The following is a 22,549-nucleotide window of genomic DNA, read 5'->3' as shown; positions in this document are numbered from 1 at the left end:
ACTGCACCCATTATAGAAACTGCTATAGCGGTGCGGGCCCCATTTGACAAATGGACCTGCATCCATTATAGATACATCAATATTAAGTCAAGTGTGTTGAAGAATGACAATATAGTTGCTGCATTGGAAAATATATTAGCTACATGGCTTTTAAACAGAATGACTGTCAAAAGGAGACATGAAATGTGTTTGAGCTGCTAAGGTAATATTATAAAGCCTTAAAAGATCTAGGCAAAATGGCATAGGCCAATAGCTGAGGGGTGCGACTATATATACAAGGTGTCTGCAGCAATTGTATTCACACATCTGTTTGTCTGTCGCTATGATTTTCACAGCTGCAGACATTGTTTTTTCCTTTAACATGTTGCCGCTGGGTTGGGTGATTGACTGAAAGCGGGGGTTTGCTTTGGTACCAAGATTTTAACAGTTCGTTAACATGCTCCTGATCTGTTATCCCATGCAAATGATCTTCTTCGTCCTCCTCTGTCTTCTTGGTAAGGCGGGCCACCTTCATCTCATTTTGCATGCTCTGGAAGAAATGGAGGATGCATTTGTGGGCAAAGTCCCGTGCGTGCTCACAACAAGTCTCATCAAAGATCTTCTGCTCAATGTCAATGTAGTTGCTCCAGTAGCGGGTCTGCAGGAAAGCTGTCTGGTCAAAGCAAGGCTTGAGGGAGCGGGCAAGAAACGCCAGGATGATAAGACACAGCAGGATGCTCCATCCTAATGCCTGGAAGCAAAGCAAAATATGAAACAGTGTGAGCAGGAATAGAATATACAGTAGATGTCATTTTAGTTATACCCCTCTTATACGGCATTGCCGGGTCCAGTATGGGTCACTGAACACAGGGGTCACAGCAGATAGAAATTCATTCACAGCGCTGGCTGCAACCGGAATATTGCCTCTGGGCTTACCTCTGCTGGCACTTATAGATGACAGCATCTCCAAGACCCTGAACTGCTGCTCTCCTTAAGGACAAGATGCACTAATGTGGGGTACACACCAGGACGATTTGGCCCAAAACGAGACAATTAGATTATGTAAATGTAAATTGGCCAAGTTTTGGGCTATTTCGCTGCCGTTTTGATGCGATCCCGATCCGATGCGTTGGCCCCGCTGGTCATTAGGTCTTTTCTGAGATCCTACCTGCAGCAGGTAGGATCTGAGAAACGACCATTGTAGTGGGTGCAGGTCCTGATCAGATCACGATCACATCAGGTGCCTTTTCTGTGCTGGTCGGCGGCTCCTTCAGCTCGTGAGCAGGTCGTACATTCCTGTGACGACCCGCTCACAAGCAGCATCGTGCTGGTGTGTACCCAGCATTAGCCTTGAAAAGTGATAAAATGGAGAGTGATAAACCACCAGCCAATCGCTCCTTCCTGATATGTAACAGACTGTGTTTGAAAAATGCTGATTGGCTGGTGTTTTATCACTCTCTATTATATCACTTTTTAAACTTAGTACATCTGGCCCTCTCTCCCCTTGGGGGAAACTGATGCTAGAGGTCCTATGCTGGTGCGCCTGCAAGCATGTTTCCCCAGGCAACGAGCATGAAACCCCCAGCAACGAGCATGAAACACTGGTAAAAAGCATACAACCACTGGCAATGATCATGAAACCCCAGGCAACGAGCGTGAAACCCCTGTCCATGAGCATGAATCCCCTGGCAATGAGCATGAATCCCCTGGCAATAGGCATGAATCCCCTGGCAATGGGCATGAATCCCCTGGCAACGAACATGAAACCCCTGGCAATGAGCATGAATCTCCTGGCAACAAGCATTGAACTGTAGGTAAAAAAAAATCCTAATTAATATACGGGGGGCGGGCACCAGACACTATTTTGCCAGGAGGGATCAAAGTTTCTGGTTACGCGATTATACACTGCCCCATGATATTTAGAATATCCAGAATGCACATGTTGCAGCTGATGTCCTAATATGACATCATCAGGCTAATATCAACTATAGTTGCATTTTTTACTATTCGCTAATGTACCGTAATACACAAACATACTGTATAATATACAGTACAGTGAGACTTGAAGTCAATGGGAAATTCAAGGTTTACATTTTGGCAGACCAAACACTCTTGGTAAGTACTAGTGCAGGAGTTCGCAAACTCAGTCCTCAAAGGTACCCTAACAGTCCAGCCTATAAGTACATCCATGCCTGGGCACAGCTACAGTAGGTACTGTCATTTGATTTACCATGGATACTCTGGATACGATTAGGGTGCCATTAGAAACAAATTTGGGAACCAATGCTGCAGCTGCAGCATAACTTGCTGTGTCCACAGAAGCAGCAGCAGCAGCAGTGTGTTCTGCGTCCATCTCTGAATCAGATTGTGCAGCATGTTTCAGATACCCAGCTCTTACAGCACAAGGGATATGGATGCGGGGCTCACCTGTGACCAGCATTTCAGGTATCTGGATACGGCTTTCCTTGAGGTATTGTTCCTGATCATGACGTCCTCCTTGCAAGGTACCTTGTATAGCAGGAATTGCATGTCCGGAGAAGTGTTGTTTGCGAAACCTGGGAATTTGTCTGGGTCTACGTTGCCACTAAATGCACAGACAAAACAATCCCCATCCAGGAGCGTAGTCAGAATCCAGACCACCGGGGCAACCATAGCACGTGTGAACACTGAGGTGCACATATACCTGCCAGTAGTAGAACAAAATAAATTACTATATCATACTATACTTGCCTACCCTCCCGGAATGGGCAGTATGGTCCCGATCGTGTCCACCACCCACCCCCAGAAGGCGGGCAAGTCTCCTTCAATTCTAGAAGTCTCCTGCAACCCACATCAGAATGTGGACCAGTTGACGTAATTCATGCTGAATTGAGTCATTGTGCCCCCCACCCTGTATAATGCATGTAATATTGCGCACAGCATTATCCAGTAAGCCCCACCCTCACCCCCGCCCCTATTACGTCAATTCTGCTGGCCCCGTCCTGCTTCCCCAAGCTGGCTGTCTTCTCCCAGAGAGTGCAGCCTGAAAATCGGCAATCGTGGACTATGGACCTTATGCTGGTCTACACGCAATGTTGCAAATTTCGTAGCGTTGCGTGTGGATATAACACCGCCCTCCGCCTGCAGGGCCGCCCCCCCCTTCGCACACCGCAATCTCCGCAGGTCTGCGAATGCATAAACATCCATTCGCTGCCTTGTGTGCAGGGACAAAATAATTTGATGGTCACTCTCGGATCTGAGACACCTCCGTGGTGTCTCAGATCTGCGGGCACCGTGTGCGGGAAGCGGGCGGGCAGCTGAAATCCGCTAATGTCTGCTGCCTACCCCCCGCACCCGTGTCATCGAGGTAACACCATGAGAATGCCCAGTGATTTCATGGGAATGCCAATGAAACTCTGGGCATTCACATGGGCGCATCCCCTGGCCCGCCGCCCCACACCCCCGCCTGCACTGTTGTGTACAAGCGCACAGCGAATAATCTATTCACCGTGGCCGCTCGCACACAGCGGCTGCACATGCGCATAAATGACTATGTACATGCGAGTACATGCAGGGGAGCGTGTAAATCAGACCAGGGGCCTATATCTGTGTCTCTGCATCACTCACTGTTCCTGTTCTTGACATGAGCAATTTCTGAAACTGAACATCTATAATCTGTATAAAGTCTTTCTCATCATTTCCATCATTCACATCACCAAACATAGAATAAATAAACGAAGGGCCCGATTCTGGATGACTCGCTAAGCAGTGCAAATCCGCTGCTTAGCAGGAGATCTAATGCCACCCACCAGGCGAGCAAATGCTCGCCCCGCTGCCGTGCAAACATCCCCTCCACACTGCAATTGGATGTTTAGCATAATAATCCAGTTACCGACCATCAAATGATTTTTCCCATGTTCGCAAATGTAAGTCTGTCTTGACTGATCTATATTTGTGGCATCCGGTCCGAGAACGATCCCATCTGTGTTCGCATGAGGATGCCCAGCATTTTCCTGGGCGCACCCAGTTTTTGTGGGCACGCCCAGGATACGCTGGCATCCCCATGCGACATCCCCCTGCCCGACTATATCCAGGGCCGGTGCAAGGCACCGGAGCGCCCCAGGCGAGTCGGGGTGGGGGCGCCCCGGTGCCGGGGGGGGGGGGTGGAACCTGTGTAAAAAAACTTGCGTCCCCAGCATCCCTGCTGAGTGCTGGTGCGTGCAGGGGTGTCCGTGCTGCCAGGGGAACGTGCGGCGCTGTTATTGTGTATAAGCTGGCCGCGGCCGGCGGGGTCCCTACAGTGAATAGAAAATAACTAGCGCTTCCCGCGCCGCCGCGCGCATAGCGCTACTTATTTTCTATTCACTGTAGGGACCCCACCGGCCGCGGCCAGCTTATACACAATAACAGCGCCGCAGGTTCCCCCGGCGGCACGGACACCCCTGCACGCACCAGCACTGCAGGGACGCCGGGGACGCAAGTTTTTTCACAGGTACCACAGTTCGCTAACCCTCCATGCTGGGGGTGAGGGCGAACTGCCGCCCTCCAGGTGCCGGCGCCCTAGGCAAATGCCTAGAGCTGTCTAGTGGTGGCGTCGGCCCTGACTACATCACATCCCCCCCTGTGTGAACGCCTCGGAGGCAAGTCTTGGAAGGCGTCCGCACAGCTGATCTGAATATGCGAATATGTTCAGAGCCAAAACATTGTTCCCCGGTGCGAATACGCCATGGACTAATCAAACAAGAATCAGGCCCTAAATGTAGCCACACAGGTCTGATAACGCTTATTAGACAATTTACTGTATTTATATTCTCTCTCACCCGGGTTAGGTTGAATAGGGTCTCCGTTATTAGGTTGGCAGTGTCTAGCTCGATAGTTAAAGGTTGACACAAGAAAAGGGTCGGCATGCATTACGTCGACATGGCCAAATGGTTGACACAAACAAAATTTGATACGAAAAGGGCAACATGCCATTTTCATGTTTATATGTGTCCATGGTGACCTTTTTCCAACATAATGCATAATGCTTTCTCCATGTCGACCTTTTTTTAATGTGTTGACCTTTTGACTGTCGACTTAGACACTGTCGACCTAATGACGCATACACTGAATAGGTTAGGCGCCCCCCCCCCCTCCTCCCAATTGTCCCCTGTCCAGCAGAAAGCAGGACTGCAATTCAAAAGATGTTAGATCAATTGATAGATAAGTAGATAGACAGACAGACAGACAGACAGATAGATAGATAGATAGATAGATAGTCCAGACCATCCGGTTTTTGCTACATGCCCGGACCATACAAGGAGACTTTATTCTACCCCTCCTCTTCTACCTGGTGACAGGTGTCACAGGCATACCCCCCCCCCCCCCCCTGGACAGGACACTCCCCGGACCGGAGACTACAAGCTCCAAAATGCAGAGTTTGATGTCCGGTCCGGCGGTCCGGGGGTTTTGTCCTGGTCCGGTTTTTACCCATACCATAGATAGATAGATAGATAGATAGATAGATAGATAGATAGATAGATAGATAGATAGATAGATAGATAGAGGAACGTACCGTACAATTGCCAGGTTTTTCTTTCTTCTGCCGGTGGGTCTCTGCCATTCGTCTATCATTATGACCGATTGCCTGTTAACAATGAGACCACAGAGGAACAGAGCAATCGGAGGCACAAACATTATCCCCATGCCATATATCATGTTATATCTGGGAAGGCACGGGCAGTTGAAATCTAATGAACTGTAGATTTTAACACTTGCAAGGGCTAAAAGTGCACAAATCCCATTCATCACCGACTCCGAGTTTGACTGGAAGTACTGAAAAATCATCTTAAACTTATCCATGGTGCTGACTGCTTATTGTATACAGGTTATAAAGTAAAATCCTTGTGAAAGACAATTGACTGCTCTCTTGCCTTGCTTTGAAGATGTTTCCCTGGCAGACTGTTCAGCAACTGAGGTTTGGGAGCTCTCTGTCGCTGCCTCTGATGTAAGCTGTGCCCGGCATGTGCAGGTAAATGACTTAGTCAAATGTTTGTTTTACTGAGTGAATATATTACTGTCAGCTCTCTCTTTGAAACAAGCGCATCAGAAGCTAAGAGCAATCGGTATATGGTCATTTGGTCTACAGCAAGTTGGTTGACAATCGTTAGGTCGACACCATTAGGTCAACATGGGGATAGGTCGACATGGGTCAAGGCCGACATGGCTTTAGGTCGACATGTCATTGGGTCGATACAAGCATTAGGTCGACATGGTCTAGGTCGACAGTCAAAAGGTCGATACGGGGTTTTTCGCTGTTTTTGAGCCGACATGTGCCGGTGGTATCTCATGCCCTACCATCCACTAGGGCGTGTCGGTAGAATAAAATAGTGTGCTGAGTGTAGCATAGCACCGTGCCCGAAGCATGGCGCGCTTAGCAAGCCATGTGAGGGGACGCGGTGCAGTTTTGGCGATCTACGGAGGAAATAAAAGTCAGTTCAGATCGGCTTTTATTTCCAAGGGGGGGGGGGGGCATTGAATTATTTCTCTACCCTTTGGCCGTATGCGAGTTGATATGTTCTTGTACACATCCCCTCTTATGCTAGTGAGGGGATGCCGGCAGCGGGGCGCAGGCATCTGTGGGGCGTGGTGGGTGTTTGTAGCCTAGCAAATATGTCTGAATAAGGCCCTGAGTTTTATGCACTGAATGGGGCTGGGCACAACTTCTGAAAAGTGCCTTCATATTCATAAAACATTACTGCCCCTTATAGTCTGGTGTCCAGTCAATCTGGTGGTGGCCATGGAAGCGAAGGCACCCAACATGGCGTAACAAAGTAAAAAACAGCTTTGTCTTTGATCTCGTTTTCTTTTCAATGGTTTGTTTTCCAAACATTGTTAAATCTTAAGGTGTGTACACACGGGTGCGATATGGCTTCCGATGTTGACGATATAGTGCACATCGGAAGCCATATCGTATACCGATTGTGTACTTTTCAGGGCTTACGAGCCCGATGCGCTGCCGATGCGCGCTCCCGAGTGAGCGCAAATCGGCAGCGACATAGTGAGGGCAGCCAAGACTATATAGTGCAGATCTGCACTATATAGTCTTTGTGCCTGAATACTCACTATAGCTCCGGCGGCCAGAGGGAGAGGGGCTTCTCCTGGGGCTTCGCTGCAGGGCTGATGACCCGGAAGAAGTCCGCATATAGAGGAGGGCGGGGGGTGTGGCCTGATGTCTGCACGGCGGGGGGGAAGCTGTTTGATGTGCCGCAACCCCGGGTGTCGCAGCACGCTGACATCCCGGCACCCTGGTGACAGGTACTGTCCTCTGCTCTCGACATGCTGCCGTGCGATGCGAGTCCCGATGCCATCAGATCGCATCGGGACTCGCATCGCACGGCAGCATGTCGACCGTGTGTACACACCATAATTCACATTTTGTCTTACACAATAGTAAATAACAGAGAAGCTTTTGAGTCTTTATATAAAATCAATGCTCATAGTCTGGAAAATCTGTGCCAGATATCGGTGGGCGACATTTGTACCACTTGTCCACGTACATCAGTGTCTCCACTTCAGTATTGATGACATCTCCTCTATCTCCATGTATTTCCCCATTTCTGTCCCCTCTTCTTCTTTCAAAGTAGCCCTTTACAGCCCTCTCAGCAAGTTTCCAATTATACTCTTTGCACATAGCCTCAAAACATTTCTCCTCCACGTCAGAGTACCGGCTCCAGTAGAGGAGTTGCAGTGTTGCAACCCTGTTGAAAAAAGGGGTCACAATCCGTGTGAGAGCACCAAGCACGATAAACGTCAGCAATGATATATAACCAATGCCCTGAAAAAGAGAAGGTAAGATGACATAATAATCAAGCTCACACTCATAATTATACTGCACTGGGAATATTAGAATGAATATAATAAAATATATACATCCATTTGCCAATTCCACTTATGGCTGGAATGTGATGGCAGGCAATTTTATCAGTCGGGAAAAAGTACATGAGGAGAGAGTGCCGTGCGTCTTTAACGCTCTGGGGAATTTTCAATCCTGGGTCACGACTGTCGGCCTTCTTGACTGATAATCGGCAGGCGGGATTCAATGTCCCGCCCGCCAGGCACCGAAAAAGGGGGCGTGGATATAAGAAACGGCCATGAACTTGACAATCCATGGCCGTTCTCGGCAAAATGAACACAACGTTTTTTTTAAAAGTCGGGCTCGTTTTGCCGAGATGCGTCTTCATTGCTATCGGGAAAGACAACATTGAATAGGCACCCGCCGCTATTTACCCAGTTGGAAATAGCGATGGGGGATTGAATAACCCCCTTTGAATATAAGTAAGACCTGACTTCAGATGGTAATTTTAGAGCAGGAGGGGCTGATTTTTTGGATCAACCGGAATGCAACCTACAACAGCTCTATAATAATATCGGATAGAAATAGAGCTGCTTTTTTTGCATGGATTGTATTCAGCAATGTTTAAATTCACTCACAAGTACAACTTTGGAACACGTTTGTAACAAATAAACATTTAAAAAAAAAATTTGCCTTAAAAAGACAAGATATACTGTACTTTCATCTGTCAAATAGCTCACTTACTGTACATGCCATTTTTGCACTTTTTCACATCAAATACATTATGCTTTATGTAAATCAGGTGCACAAACAGCATCTGTTGATTAAAATGATATGCATCATGCCTGTATTCTGTATATAACTGTATCTCCATAAAAAAAAATGATGCTGCAGTGTTTCCCAGCCAAACTGTGTAACATAATTTGGTATACAAATACAGTTGCAATCACACACATAACATAGGAATACTGCATATCATTCTATGCGACTATATCTGAAGACCAAATTACCGCATACCACATTTATATTATCTCAGTAGTAATGTGATCAAAGTCGTGCCCTGTTGGCACTCAGGGCACGACTGTCCATCTGGGTTGATTGCCTGATGGGCTGGTCTGGCCACACAGCCTCCCGGAACACTGCTTGGCCACCTGACATACAGACACATGCCCATGGGACTCATAGGGGTAAATTCATGAAGATGGGAGTTCTATTGAAGATGTAATGTTGCCCACAGCAACCAATCAGATTCTACTTTTAGTGCATGTGCTACACTACAATACAACACTGAAATATCTGGGGGTGGTTATGTCCAAATTTCCCAGTGGCCCTGGCTAAATTTTGAACCTGTTTGGGGGCGCGCACATCATTAACGACATTGAGCATTAGAAGTTTAGAAGTCCCCTTCTGAGCAATATATTTTAAAAACTTGTCTAGTGTGTACTGGGCTTAACAGTAACATTTGTGTGGAATGCTTTTGTCAAATATTAATTTGTTTGAGTTTTATGTTGAAGGTGTAAGTAACTTCCCCCTCTCACTGAACCCTTACCTGTGATAAAAATTTAAGGAACCTGGCGATTGCTTTCCTGGTGGAGGATGTGTGGAGTATCTCGAAGTTCTTGCAGGGCACTTTAGCCAGTAGGAGAGCCGTGTCATACTCAGGGTAGTCAGCAAAGCCCCCAAACTGCTCTGGATCCACCGTCTCACTGAATGCACAAACAAATAGCTTCCCATCTAGCAAACACACGAGGATCCACAAGAATGGTGCCGCCAATGCTCTTGTAATCATTGCTATAAACAGCTGTCTGAAACAAGAGAATACAGACAGAAAATGAAGGTACTGCACTTGTTAACCTAAAAGCCCATCAAAGTGAAGGCCTAGTCCCTTATCTGCTCCTACCTGCACTAATTTGGCAGGCAGGATTCAATGTCCCGCCTGCCGAGCGCTGAGAAGGGGGTGGGGCCGTGAGTAGTGGCCGGAAATCTTCGAGCTGCGGCCGGGAGCTCGACAATTCCCGCCCGTTCTCGGCTGAACGTGCCCGACTGCTTGTGGGCACGTTCTGCCGAGATCCCTGTTCAATGCTGAAATCTAATAACGCCGCCAGTATTTACCCTGCACAGAAACAAAATAACTCACACACCTATGGTATATGTGCCACAAAATTAAGAAATATTCACTGTGGGGAAATATAATAAGATGGGAGTTCTATTTCACAATGGATGTTGCTATGGGTAACCAATCAGAATCTACTTATTTATTTAGTACCTTCTAGAAGTTAATAGATAGTATCTGATTGGTTTCCCATAGCAACATCCTATGTGAAATAGAATACACATCTTAGTCGATTTCCCCTGTGCGTAGTAAAAAAAAATTAAATTAAATAAAGAGTCAGATGTTGATATAACAAAGACCACATGCAAATATGTCTAATTTGCTACAATCTAATCTAATGACCCTGCAGCAAATATATCCAAAAAGTGAAAATGTACTAAACAGGTTGAATTAAATGAAGAAATCCGAGTACACTAAAGTGCATAAGATGTGATAAGGCACAGTGGGGCAGATGTATTAAGCCTGGCGAAGAGATAATCTGGAGATAAAGTGGAAGGAGATTACGCACCAGCCAATCGGCTGTGTTTGAAATATGACAGTTGGGAGTTGATTGGCTGGTGTGTTATCTCCTTCCACTTTATCTCCAGTTTATCTCTTCGCCAGGCTTAATACATCTGCCCCATTATTCCCAACTTCTACTGGAAGATACAAAAGATGCTTCCATAAAAGGACACTTTTCACACTGGGGTCATCTATAGGCCACCAGGCCAGGGGCAGGATTTTGATAGGAGCCTATTGCTTGATGTCACTAATATGGCTTTAAAATGAGAGGTTATAATCATGGGAGACTTAAATCTACCTGATGTGAATTGGGAGGAGTCTTTTGCAAGATCAACTACAAGTTGCAATTTTCTAAATTCCCTACAGGGAGCATCTCTCAAGCAATTGGTGAGGGAGCCTACTCGCAAAGACTCAATATAAGATTTATTACTCACAAATGGTGACAGGATATCAGACATATATGTGGGTGAGAATCCTAGGTTTCATTGATCATCAAGCAGTATGGTTTAGTCAGTGGCGTAACTATGAATTGGGCGCCCCCGCCATTAATGGGGGGCGCCCCCCGCCGCACCCCCCGCCCGCAGCCTTACCTGTCTTGCTGGTCCCGTCCCGGCTCCCTTGCTGGCTTCATTCTTCTGCTAGTGTCCGCCCCCATACAAAATGTCCGCCCCCATACAGCAGACAGTTTCAGAGAACTGTCTGCTATATGGGGCGGACATTTTATTGTGGTCCGTCTCACTAGCAGAAGAATGAAGCCAGTAAGGGAGCAGGGAACGGGACTAGCAAGACAGGTAAGGCTGCGGGCGGCGGATTGGCGGGCGGCAGATGGGCGGACGGGAGGGGGCTAACTATAGCACCACAACCCCCCAGCGCCCACACATGCACAGCCCCCCCGCGGCCGCGGGGGCTGCGGTGCTATAGTTACGCCTCTGGGTTTAGTATTAAGGCAGGATCCAACTCCAGCCACACAAAAACTAAGGTGTTGGATTTTAGGAAGGCTGACTGCAAAAATGGGGAGATGTTTAAGCGATTCATTAGCGGATTGGAGGAACTTGAAAGGAGTGCAAGAGAGGTGGAAAAAATTAAAAAGTGCAATACTAGAGGCAACAGACCTTTGTATCAAAAGGGTTAAGAAAAACACCAGGAAAAGGAAGCCAGTTTGGTTTACAAAAGAGGTATCAACTAGTGTAAAAGCAAAAAAGATGGCCTTTAGGACATACAAGCAGACTCAAAATAATAACAACAAAGAAGTGTATCTTGCCAGATGCAAGGAGGCTAAGAAAGTGATCAGGCGTGCCAAGGCACAAGCTGAGGAGAAAATGGCTCAGTCAGTAGATAAAGGAAGCAAAACTTTTTTAAGTACATAAGTGAAATGAGAAAATCAAATGGAGGAATAATAAGACTTCGGACAGACACTGAAATTTGGTGGAGGGAGACAAGGCAATTGCAGATTATCTAAATAATTATTTTTGCTCCGTATTCACGATAGAAGGAGAAGGGAAGGGACCACAGTTAAGTTGCAAGGACATTCATAAAAATAATGTAGATGGAAGTACATTTACTAAGGAGAAAGTCCTAACAGAACTTTCAAGACTGAAAGTGGATAAATCAATGGGGCCAGACGGAATGCATCCAACAATACTAAAATAACTAAAAGATGTGCTGGTAGCGCCATTAACAGATTTATTCAACCAGTCACTAGATACAGGTGCAGTTCCAGAGGACTGGAAAAGAGCAAATGTAGTTCCACTTCACAAAAGCGGAAGCAAAGAAGAAGCAAGTACCTACAGACCAGTGAGCGTTACATCAGTAGTAGGGAAATTAATGGAAACACTATTAAAAGAAAGAATAGTGGAATATCTTAAATTAAACAATTTACAGGATCCAAAACAGCATGGTTTTACTGCAGGGAGATCATGCCAAACAAAGCTTATTGACTTTTTTGACTCCGTGACCAAAATAATAGATGAAGGGGGGCTGTAGATGTGGCATATCTAGACTTTAGTAAGGCATTTGACACTGTCCCACATCGCAGACTGCTAAATAAACTTGAAAGTGTGGGATTGGATTATAAAACAATTAAATGGATAAGAACCTGGTTGCAGGACAGGAAACAGACAATTGTAGTAAATGGAGTGCATTCTATGGAGGGACATGTTACCAGTGGAGTAGCCCAGGGATCCGTACTTGGACCAGTGCTCTTTTGCAAATGGTTTTGAAGGGAAAGTATGCCTTTTTGCAGATGACACAAAGATATGCAACAGAGTAGACACACCAGGAGGGGTAAATCAAATTACTGATGATCTAGGTAAACTTGAGAATTGGTCAAGAGCATGGCAACTACAGTTAAATGCTAAAAAATGCAAAATGATGCACTTGGGACTCAAAAACACATAAGCTCAATATAGTATCAAGGGTACTATAATGGAAACTACTGAGGAGGAAAGGGTGACTTAAAGGCAGGAAAGCAATGTAGCAAAGCAATGAGGAAGGCTAGTCAGATGCTTGGTTGCATAGGGAGAGGAATCAGTAGCAGAAAAAATAAGTAATAATGCCACTGTATAGGTCATTGGTACGGCCTCATCTGAAATACTGTGTCCAGTTCTGGAGACCATATCTTCAGAGGCATATAAATACATTTGAGAGTGTAAAAAGAAGGGCAACTAAAATGGAGCATGGCCTACATCACAAAACTTACCTGGAAAGACTAAAAGATCTTAACATGTATAGTTTGGAGCAGATAAGGGAAAGGGGGGACATGATAGAAATCAAGGGTTTTAACATAGTACAGGAGGGAAATTTTCTTCAAAGGAAAAGATGTAATAGAACACGAGGACATGCACTGAAACTGGAGGGAGGTAGGTTCAGGGGAAATGTTAGAAAGAATTACTTCACAGAACGGGTAGTGGATAAGTGGAATAGCCTCCCATCCGAGGTGGTAGAGGCTAAGACAGTAGAACAATTTAAACATGCTTGGGATAGGCATATGAATATCCTTACAAAGGATCAAAAAGGGTTGAGATTACTGAAGGATAAAAAAGGGGCAGACTAGATGGGCCAAATGGTTCTTATCTGCCGTCAAAATTCTATGTTTCTATGTGTCTAAAATCCAATAAAAATGGTTTGCAAGGAACATGACAACTGGGGGGAAGCAGTTTCACAAAAACTGCTCCAAAATACCTTTAATGCATTCAGGTGATAGTAACATAATGCAAAAAGGGTCTGAAAATACCCTTCCTCACTTCATTTTAGTAAAAATGATTTTAATAAACCAGGCCCTTACTAACAATAATGCAGTACACCCAACAAGATATAATATACTTTTGTTTCTGTTCTGAATACACATTACCTTTGAAGCTCTGTAGATTAAGCCTTGTGTATACACAGCTGTGCCATAGTAGTGGATGAGAACATTAGTGTATCACCAGCAGGGATGTGATTATCCATAACTGTGCCATGTGACTGCATACCTCCCAACTTCTTTGCTTCAGAAATAGGGGGTGGGGCATATGCAAACGAGGGCGCGGCTTATGCTAATTAGCCGCAACCTCATTTTCATACGAGAATAGACGCTGTGCGCATGCGCACAGCGTCTATTCTATTAGATTGGGGGGTCTCCCAACTGCCACCCCCCGCAGCGGGACAATGCCTGCCGCGGGTGGGACAGCGGGACAGGACCCGAAAATCGGGACTGTCCCGCTGTAATCGTGACAGTTGGGAGGTATGTGACTGCCTGGGTGTCTCTCATTCTCTCACACCAACCAGTCACCTTCTGTCATTTTACAGACTGTGGGGCAGATGTATTAAGTATTCAAACTAGATAAAAGTAATGGTGATGAAGAGGGTTAAACGCCCAGCTTATCAGCCCCTAACTGTCATGGTATACATGTTTGAACAATGACAGTTGTGAGCTGATTGGCTTAAGTTTATCACTCTTTATCATCCTCGTGTTTATCTCTTTTTAAGGCTTAATACATCTGCCCCATGTTTGAAAAATGGCAAGAGCTAATTGGTTGGTCCACTATCTATCTATCTATCTATCTATCTATCTATCTATAGCCCTGTACACACGCTTAGATTTGCTTTAAGCCCTGTACACACGCTTAGATTTGCTTTAGATTTGCTGTTAGATTCGATTTTCTATTAGATCTGGCATTAGATCATCCCATTCGATTTGGCATTAGATCTGTACTTTTGCATTCGATTCGATTTCGATTTTACAATGTAGACACAATGTACTCATTTGTACTCATTTGATTTACTGGATCGAATTCGAGATTTCCTTGGCTGCACAGTAGATTTTTCTATTCGATTTTGAGAAAACGGGAGCGCGCATCGAATCGAATGCACATCGAAAGTGCCCTAAAAACCATTCAATGTGGATTCGATTTTGCTTCTATAAGCAAAATCGAATCGAAAACAGGGAAAAATCTAATCACGTGTACACAGCTTTAAGCTCTGTACACACGCTTAGATTTTTCCCTGTTTTCGATTCGATTTTGCTTATAGAAGCAAAATCGAATCCACATTGAATGGTTTTTAGGACACTTTCGATCTGCATTCGATTCGATGCACGCTCCCGTTTTCTGAAATTAGAAATCTACTGTGCAGCCAAGGAAATCTCAAATTCAATCCAGTAAATCAAATGAGTACATTGTGCCTACATTGTAAAATCGAAATCGAATCGAATGCAAAAGTACAGATCTAATGCCAAATCGAATGGGATGATCTAATGCCAGATCTAATAGAAAATCGGATCTAACATCAAATCTAAAGCAAATCTAAAGGCCCCCATACACTATGCGATTTTCGGCCGATTTCACCCGATGTCGGCACTTTGGGCCGATAAATCGGGTGAAATCGGCCAAAAATCGCATGTGTTTGACATCTGATCTGATCTGATGCGCGGTCCCGTGCCCATTGGATCTGATCGGGTGGTCGGACCTGCAGAACATAAGATATATCTGCATCTGACCCATCATGGGCACATCGTGGGTGCTTTTGCACCCATGATGTATCAGATCCGATATATCATATGTTTGGACCCTCCTCCCACCCCCACGCGTACATCACCGGAAGCCGGAAGACAGAAGCCGCCGCAGCGTCTTGTCAGGCTGTCAGAGTCACAAATGAAGGGAGCACTGAACGCAGTGAGCGGCAAAAGAAGAAGTGCTGCGTCGCCTCTGTGCTGAGCTCCGGCAGTGTACGGCACCACCTGATTGCCTGGGCGGCTCTCTGTAAGAATTTAACACAGGAGTCCACAGAGAGCCGCACAGACACCTACGCTGCTGCAGCTCAGCCCGGAGGTGATAGAGCACTGCTTTTTATATAAATACAGTAGATATAGAGTTGATGGGCTAAGTAGTTCTTATCTGACATCAATTTCTATGTTTCTATGTCCTTGGGGAACTTTACAAACATGTGTGAGTTTATGGTGTGTAAGTTAATTGAAAAGGGGAAGATGTAGAGGGGATGAGTCTGACGCACAGGGAACATTTGTAAAGGAGGGATAAAAGCACAATCATTTAAGTGTTAATTTAATTAGGAATTAAGATAGTTAATATAATTTTATTATTGAAATCTTAATTCATCAATTCAAATCAAATTGAGATAATGAAAACAACAAATTGCAATTTACAGTTAGTTAATTCTTTTTAATAAAAACAAAAACCATAAAATGTGATTTTTTTTTTCTCCTTGCAGAAGGAATCCTCTGCTTCTCTGTCTTTTGGCTAAAGTGTACATGTGCTGTACACAGCTATTGGGGGGTATTCATTTGATGCTGCAATTTTTAGGTCAAAGTTTTCAGTAATTTTTCACCCATGCAATGGAATACACAGGCATCAAAATGGTTCTGAAAAAATGGGACTAAAGGCCCCCATACACTATGCGATTTTCGGCCGATTTCACCCTATGTCGGCACTTTGGGCCGATAAATCGGGTGAAATCAGCCGAAAATCGCATCTGATCTGATGCGCGGTTCCGTGCGCATCAGATCGGATCAGGGCGTCGGACCTGCTGAAGATAAGATATATCGGAATCTGGGCACATCTTGGGCGCTTAAAAGCACCCATGATGGGTCAGATCCGATATATCTATTGCGTAGCTCTAGACCCTCCTCCGCCTGACACCCCCCCCCCCCCGCGCAGCAGCCGCAGCACGTCACCGGAAGAAGCAGGGAGATGGACTGTGTTTACATTTTAATAACGCAGGAGTCCATGGAGAGCCGCACAGGCAATCAGGCGCCGTACTCCACCGGAGCTCAAGCCTGATGTCAGTGTACCAATGTTACCTTCACAGGAGTCCATGGACAGCCGCAGAACCAATCAGGTATTGTGCTGCAACGGAGTGCAAGCCTGATTTTAGTGTACTGAGAGAACAACTCACTTTCGACTCAGGACATTGCAGCTGCGGTGGTTCCTCTCTCCCATCTGTAGCAGCAATTATTGCATACCCTCCAACATTTGAGGGGATGAATTCGGTACAGGGGGCGTGAACCACTGGAAAAGGGGGCGTGGCCAATACTCCTTTCCAATTCATGCGGCCCAAACAGCTTACCCTCTACACCTTCGGGAGCCGGCTGTACCTGTCCGGGGTCTCCATGCTGGCCTGGCGGGAGCTGGGCAGTGGTGGGGGCGCGGAGGGTCAGGGCAGTTTCCTGGCAGCAGGTTCTGCTCCGGCTAAGCTGCCGCCTCCCCCTGCGGCCGCCGTTGGTTTGTCCGTGGCTCGTCCCTTCCTCCGCCTCCCCGGATGCTCGGGATGTGGCTGGGCCACTTGTCACACGGGGGGTTGGGGGGTGTTGGAGGCCTCTTTTCCTGCCGGCTTCCTGCTGGGGTTGGTGGGCGGGACACGCTGGTGTCCCCCTGTCGAGCTGTGGAGACCGGTGTGCACTGCTGCAGCATATACAGGGAGCGCACAGTCAGTGACAGGTGAATTCGTATTTTAAAATACGGTAAATTACGGTACATCCAATTTGCATCAGATAAATCACATGAGATTCATCTGATGCAAATTGGATGTAAAAAATGGCACATCATGTGTCAAATTGGATGTAGCCTTCCTGGGAAGCTGCCGGGGAAGTTCAAGGGAAATCAGATGCAATTTATAGGTCAGACAAATCTTTCTAAGGTATGGGGGCCTTAAGCGTGTGTACAGGGCTTAAAGCAAATCTAAGCGTGTGTACAGGGCTTATCTCTTGCCACTTTATCTGGGAGAGATGTATGAAACGTTTTATAAAGTGGACAAGTGGAGAAGTTGACCATAGACAGGGGCACCAACAGTTCTGCTGGGCCTTAGTAAAATGAGGGGGCGTGACCAGTGGGAGGGAGTGTGGTCACGCCCCTGTAGAAATAAAGTTGGCAGGGATGGTGGGCAGCAGGTGGGATTTACAACCTGTGCACGGAGAGGGAGAGGACAGGCTCCCGCTGTGCTGCCTCTCTCCCCAGCTTAGCATACAGCACTGAGCAGCATGTGCTGGGCTGGGGAGAGAGACTGTGCTGTCCTATCTCTCTCCCACTGCCCGGGTCTCTACAACGGGGGCCCTGGCCCGGGTATAAAGTGCCCCCCTTGGCGCCACTCCCACATTTCTCAGGGCGGCTTAGTTATGCCAGGTGTTTTGCGCCATATGACATATAGATACTAGGTCAGTGGTTCCCAAACTTTTTTGACTCCTGGCACCCTAGAGCATCAACATTTTTCACCCCTAGGCCAAATGTTTCTTATTGCGAAATACATAAACAAATATTAAATTAAGTAAATCGTGTATATATGTTATCCTTTTGGTCAGTTATTTGGTAAGGAACAGGATTTGCTTCTATTTGTCCTCATCAATGGCCACAAGCAAGCACTGCTTTTGCCTGTTACTTTGAATCTAAATAATTTGAATTGGTCTTGAACGCAAGGCACCCCTGAAAGTATCTGGAAGCACCCCAGGGTGCCTTGGCACACAGTTTGGGAACTACTGTACTAGGTACATGAGGATACCTCTATAGCATTACCTTTTTTCTTTCATAGCTGCTTTGTACTTTTTGGGTTTTTCTCTACTTTTTTTTTCTAAAGAGCTTTTTGTTTATGCATCCCTGTGTTCTTTTTTTACTTTCTTCGAGGTTGCTACACATTTTTGGTTGTGGGTAGTACTCTGATGATGTTGTTGTTGGTTCATTCTCAGGAGTGTCTTTGTTTTCATCACATACCACCTTACCATTTTTGTCAGCCTCCCTGGGAGGAGCCCGCAAAGGAGATGGCGATGTCCAGTTTGGGGGACGAGGACAGACTCCGGCGTCTGAAGAGGGGATGGGGCTAAAATTATGCAAAATGGCGCTATTTGTGTTATTTTAGTAACACCCTTTCCCCCGAAGTGCTGGGAATATTGGTATTTGTATCAGCGACCAAGAGGGATGCAGGGGTTTAGGAAGAATTCAGGGTACTTGCCTACCATCCTGGGGGGCCAGGAGGCCCATCTGATTTTTAGGAGCCTCCTAGCTGGTCCATATGTTTCATCATGAGGTGCTTTGTGATGATGTGGGATATATGTGGGCACCAGGCTGGATCTGAATTTCACTCCAGCAGGGGGAGACCTCATGCATATACAGTATGTGAACCGTCCTGCGTTTAAAGGGACGGTACAGATTTTGGAAGACAGTCCCACTGTCCCTACGTTTTGATCGGCAGGAGGACTGTGATCTGTGGCACTGCAGCATTCTGTGGCCTCTGGTGGCATGTGTTTCCACATCAATCAGCCTACAGAACTGTTGAGATTTCCAATGTTTGTTGGTATGAGCCTTCGGATACATTTACTAAAGGTTGTTTTTGATTGTATTTTGCCTGTTTTTTTTTTTTTTTTAAACACATATTTAATATCATCTGTTAATAAATGTGTGATTGAGATCCTGAAACACATCAGTTTTAATTGATTTTTAAATTGATCCACACGGTCAGAGTCCCGATACGATCAGATCGTATCGGGACTCACATCGCACGGATGCATGATGGAGGGGCACAATTTAGACTATATAGTGCAGATCTGCACTATATAGTCTTGGCTGCCCTCTCTATTTCACTGCCGATTTTCCCTCACACAGGAGCGCGCATCGGCAGCGCATCGGGCTCACAAGCCCTTAAAAAAGCACACAATCAGCATGCGATATGGCTTCCGATGTTCACTGTTCACTATATCGGCAACATTGGAAGCCATATCGCACCATGTGTACACACTATATGACTCAGGGCTGGCTCTACCATTAGGCAGCTGCCTATGGCTCCGGGATCTGTGGGGGCGCCACCGAGTCTGCCTATCAAAAAAATTAAAAAGTCTGAGGAAGGCACTATAGTGGTAATTGTCCATTATACAGGCAGCATATTGGTGTGTATTCCATTACACATAGCATTACAGGCCTAATTCAGCAAGGCTCACTAAGCAGCGGTTGTTTGATGCTTAGCAAGCCCTAAACCGCCGCCCGGCCGAACATCTCCCCCCGCGCACCACCAAATCCCGTCAATACCATGTGCGGGGATGTAGGCAAACACATACCATTGCATGCGGCTGAAGGGGAGAGAAATCATTTGAATTATTTCTCTCCCCTTCCAAAATAAAAGTCCATCTGAACTGACTTTTATTTTCTGTTAGCCAAAGAGGGGGCAGGCGCTGAAGTCCTGTGACATCAGCCACCCGCCCAGGCAGGCATCTGCCCGCCCACGTTCCCAGGGGAATGCCCAGCATTGTCATGGGGACACCCGTAAAAAAATGGGACGTCCCGGAAATAATGACCCGGGATTGACTACCCCCCTTTATATCATGTAGGGCGGGATGTATTAAAATACATAGCCGCCCTTCGCGCCCCCCCCCCCCCACCGCGATGCCGGCACATATGTACTAACATATGCGGCTGGCATCGCGGTGCGGTGACGGAGGCCCCCCGCGATACCTGGAATGTGGTGTGCGGGGGGGTCTCCGTCACCTTCCAGCCGGCTCCTGCATCCCTCACGCGGCGTCACGCCAGGGACAGCAAAGCAAGCTGTCCCCGGCGCCTCCTCCTCCCCCCTGCAGCCGGAAGGACGTCCGGCTGCGTCACTAGGGGGAGGAGAGGTTTACCTTCCAGAGTCCAGGAGGACCCTTCAGGAAGGTAAGCCAGAGGGGGGGTCTGCGAGGCGGCGGGTTTGCGGCGGCGGGCGGCGAAAAGAAGCCCATAGGCTTCTATAGGGTATCAGGGTATCGCCACCCAAAGGTGGCGATACCCTTCGCTGCGGTATCATTTTTGATACATAGGAAAATGCAGTAAAACCGGGGTTTTACCGCATTTTCCATTTGATACAACTCGCCCGTAAAAGGGAAATTTTGTCCCCCAACTTAATTTGTCTGGGAGTCTGTGATAGCTCCAAACTTTTATTTGTGGAGATGCCAATTAGCAAGTTAGAACCAATGTCCTGAGTAACAGAGATAAGTAAATCTATGTATATACATATTAGACTTACCTTAGAACCTTCTTGTTTTTTTCTCTATTTCCACCGGGTCGAGAGCATTCTATTGTCAGTAAACCACAGTACTGGCTGACTATAATCCCGACAAAGAAGAAAATCAATGGCGGGGCAAACGTGATCATTAATCCGTAAGGTTTGTTGTATCCTGGCAAGCACGGGCACTTAAATTCATATGCCTTGTATAGGATCATGCTTGTTAAGACGATCAGTCCACAAATGATGTTCATCTTGACATTTGTGCCTGACTTTAAGTATTTTATAACTCGCTGCATGTTGGCGTCTAGAAAATAAATATCAAAAAAATACTTCATCGTTTTTTACATTTAGCCTGGCGCAGCAAGTAATGTATTTTCCATCAGCATAGGTGGAAAAGAAAACTAAAACAAAACTGTGGACATACAGATGGAGCGCCTTTCATTCTTGCGGGTCCTGGCTATTCTATCGTCAACCTCCAGGACTCGCCATCAGACGGAAGGGGGCGCACGCATGAGACTCTTGCGCGCCCTGTTCCGTCTGAGTCCTCCGACACCACCTGTCGATTCCCCACAGCTCCCTTTAGCTCACAGCGAGGAGAAATTAAGGTCCACCCAGATGTATTTAAAAATACACGCAAGGATTGAGCCTGTCAATGTGAAAATAAAGTGATTGCTGATAGGATCGTTTTAAGTTCTGCTTCAGAGGTCAGTCACGTTAATGCAGATGGCCAGCACAGCTCATATGCGAGCAGCCATTGCCAGGGAGGGATCCTGCAGATCCTACTCCTGGGAAATGCTGCAGTGTGTAGCCTGTAGCAGTGGCGGATTGACCCACCGGGAGATCGGGCCATTTCCCAGTGGGCCAGTCCAGATTTCCCTCTGGCTGGGCCGCCGACCGTGCTTCCAGGGCTGCCGCTGGCGTCACCCTATATATGCAAGCGGCCGCAGCCTGGTCACAACTTGCAGCGTAGCCCAAAACAAATATGGCCGCCGCATATATGCATATATTATATGCAAATATGCGGCGGCCATATTTGTTTTGGGCTATGCTGCAAGTTGTGACCAGGCTACGGCCGCTTGTCTCGGTCTGATGATGTCATCAGCAAGCGGACGGAAGCGCGGCGGTGGACGAACCTGAAGCCTGGGGAGTAGCTTCCGCCCACACACCCCCCCCCCCCCGGGCCATAGCGTTAGCAGTGACCCCCCCCCCACCTGGCCATAGCGTTAGCAGCGCCTCCCCCCCCCCCCTGGCCATAGCGTCTCCCCCCCCTCCCGTTACTGGGCCGGATACCAATCCACCCCTGGCCTGTAGGCAGGGCCGCCAACAGAGGGTGTTTTGGATACAGCTGGAAGGGCCCGGGCAGCAAATTTGCCCACCGCAAACCCCCCCCCCCAACCCGACTGCCTCCGCTCTGCTGCCTGCGCTGCGCTTGGTGCCCTGAACGAAGCACAAGCTTCTTCAAAGCAGGATGCCGGCGGCCAATTAAAATGCTGCACCTTCTTTTGAGACAATCAGAGCTCGTGTACCGTTAGCCAATCAGAGTGGCTGCCGATAGACGAACTCTGATTAGCTCACCAGCCGGTGCTGCATTTTAATTGGCCGCTGGCGTCCTGCATTGAAGAAGCCTGTGCTTTGGGGACCTGCTGCGTTCAGCAGGAGGTGATGAGGGAGCAGGAGGGGCCCGGACTGGA

General features: G+C 47.0%; 2 protein-coding genes across 2 annotated transcripts in view; one reads left to right on the top strand and one right to left on the bottom strand.

The window, feature by feature from the left end:
• The window catches only part of NEURL1 (neuralized E3 ubiquitin protein ligase 1), a 398,530-nt gene that overhangs the window by 55,013 nt on the left and 320,968 nt on the right, over positions 1-22,549 (top strand). The window lies entirely within an intron of this gene.
• CALHM3 (calcium homeostasis modulator 3) lies at positions 192-5,799 on the bottom strand. The gene is made up of 3 exons (XM_083145613.1): positions 5,513-5,799; positions 2,407-2,662; positions 192-730 (listed from the first exon to the last, which is right to left on the bottom strand). The coding sequence occupies exons 1-3, from the start codon at positions 5,797-5,799 to the stop codon at positions 299-301; spliced, it is 975 nt and encodes a 324-aa protein (XP_083001739.1). The 3' UTR covers positions 192-298.

The sequence above is a fragment of the Crinia signifera genome, chromosome 6 (assembly GCF_055691185.1).
Source record: "Crinia signifera chromosome 6, ASM5569118v1, whole genome shotgun sequence".
NCBI classification, from domain to species: Eukaryota; Metazoa; Chordata; class Amphibia; order Anura; family Myobatrachidae; genus Crinia; species Crinia signifera.
This window is presented reverse-complemented; position numbering and strand designations above follow the sequence as displayed.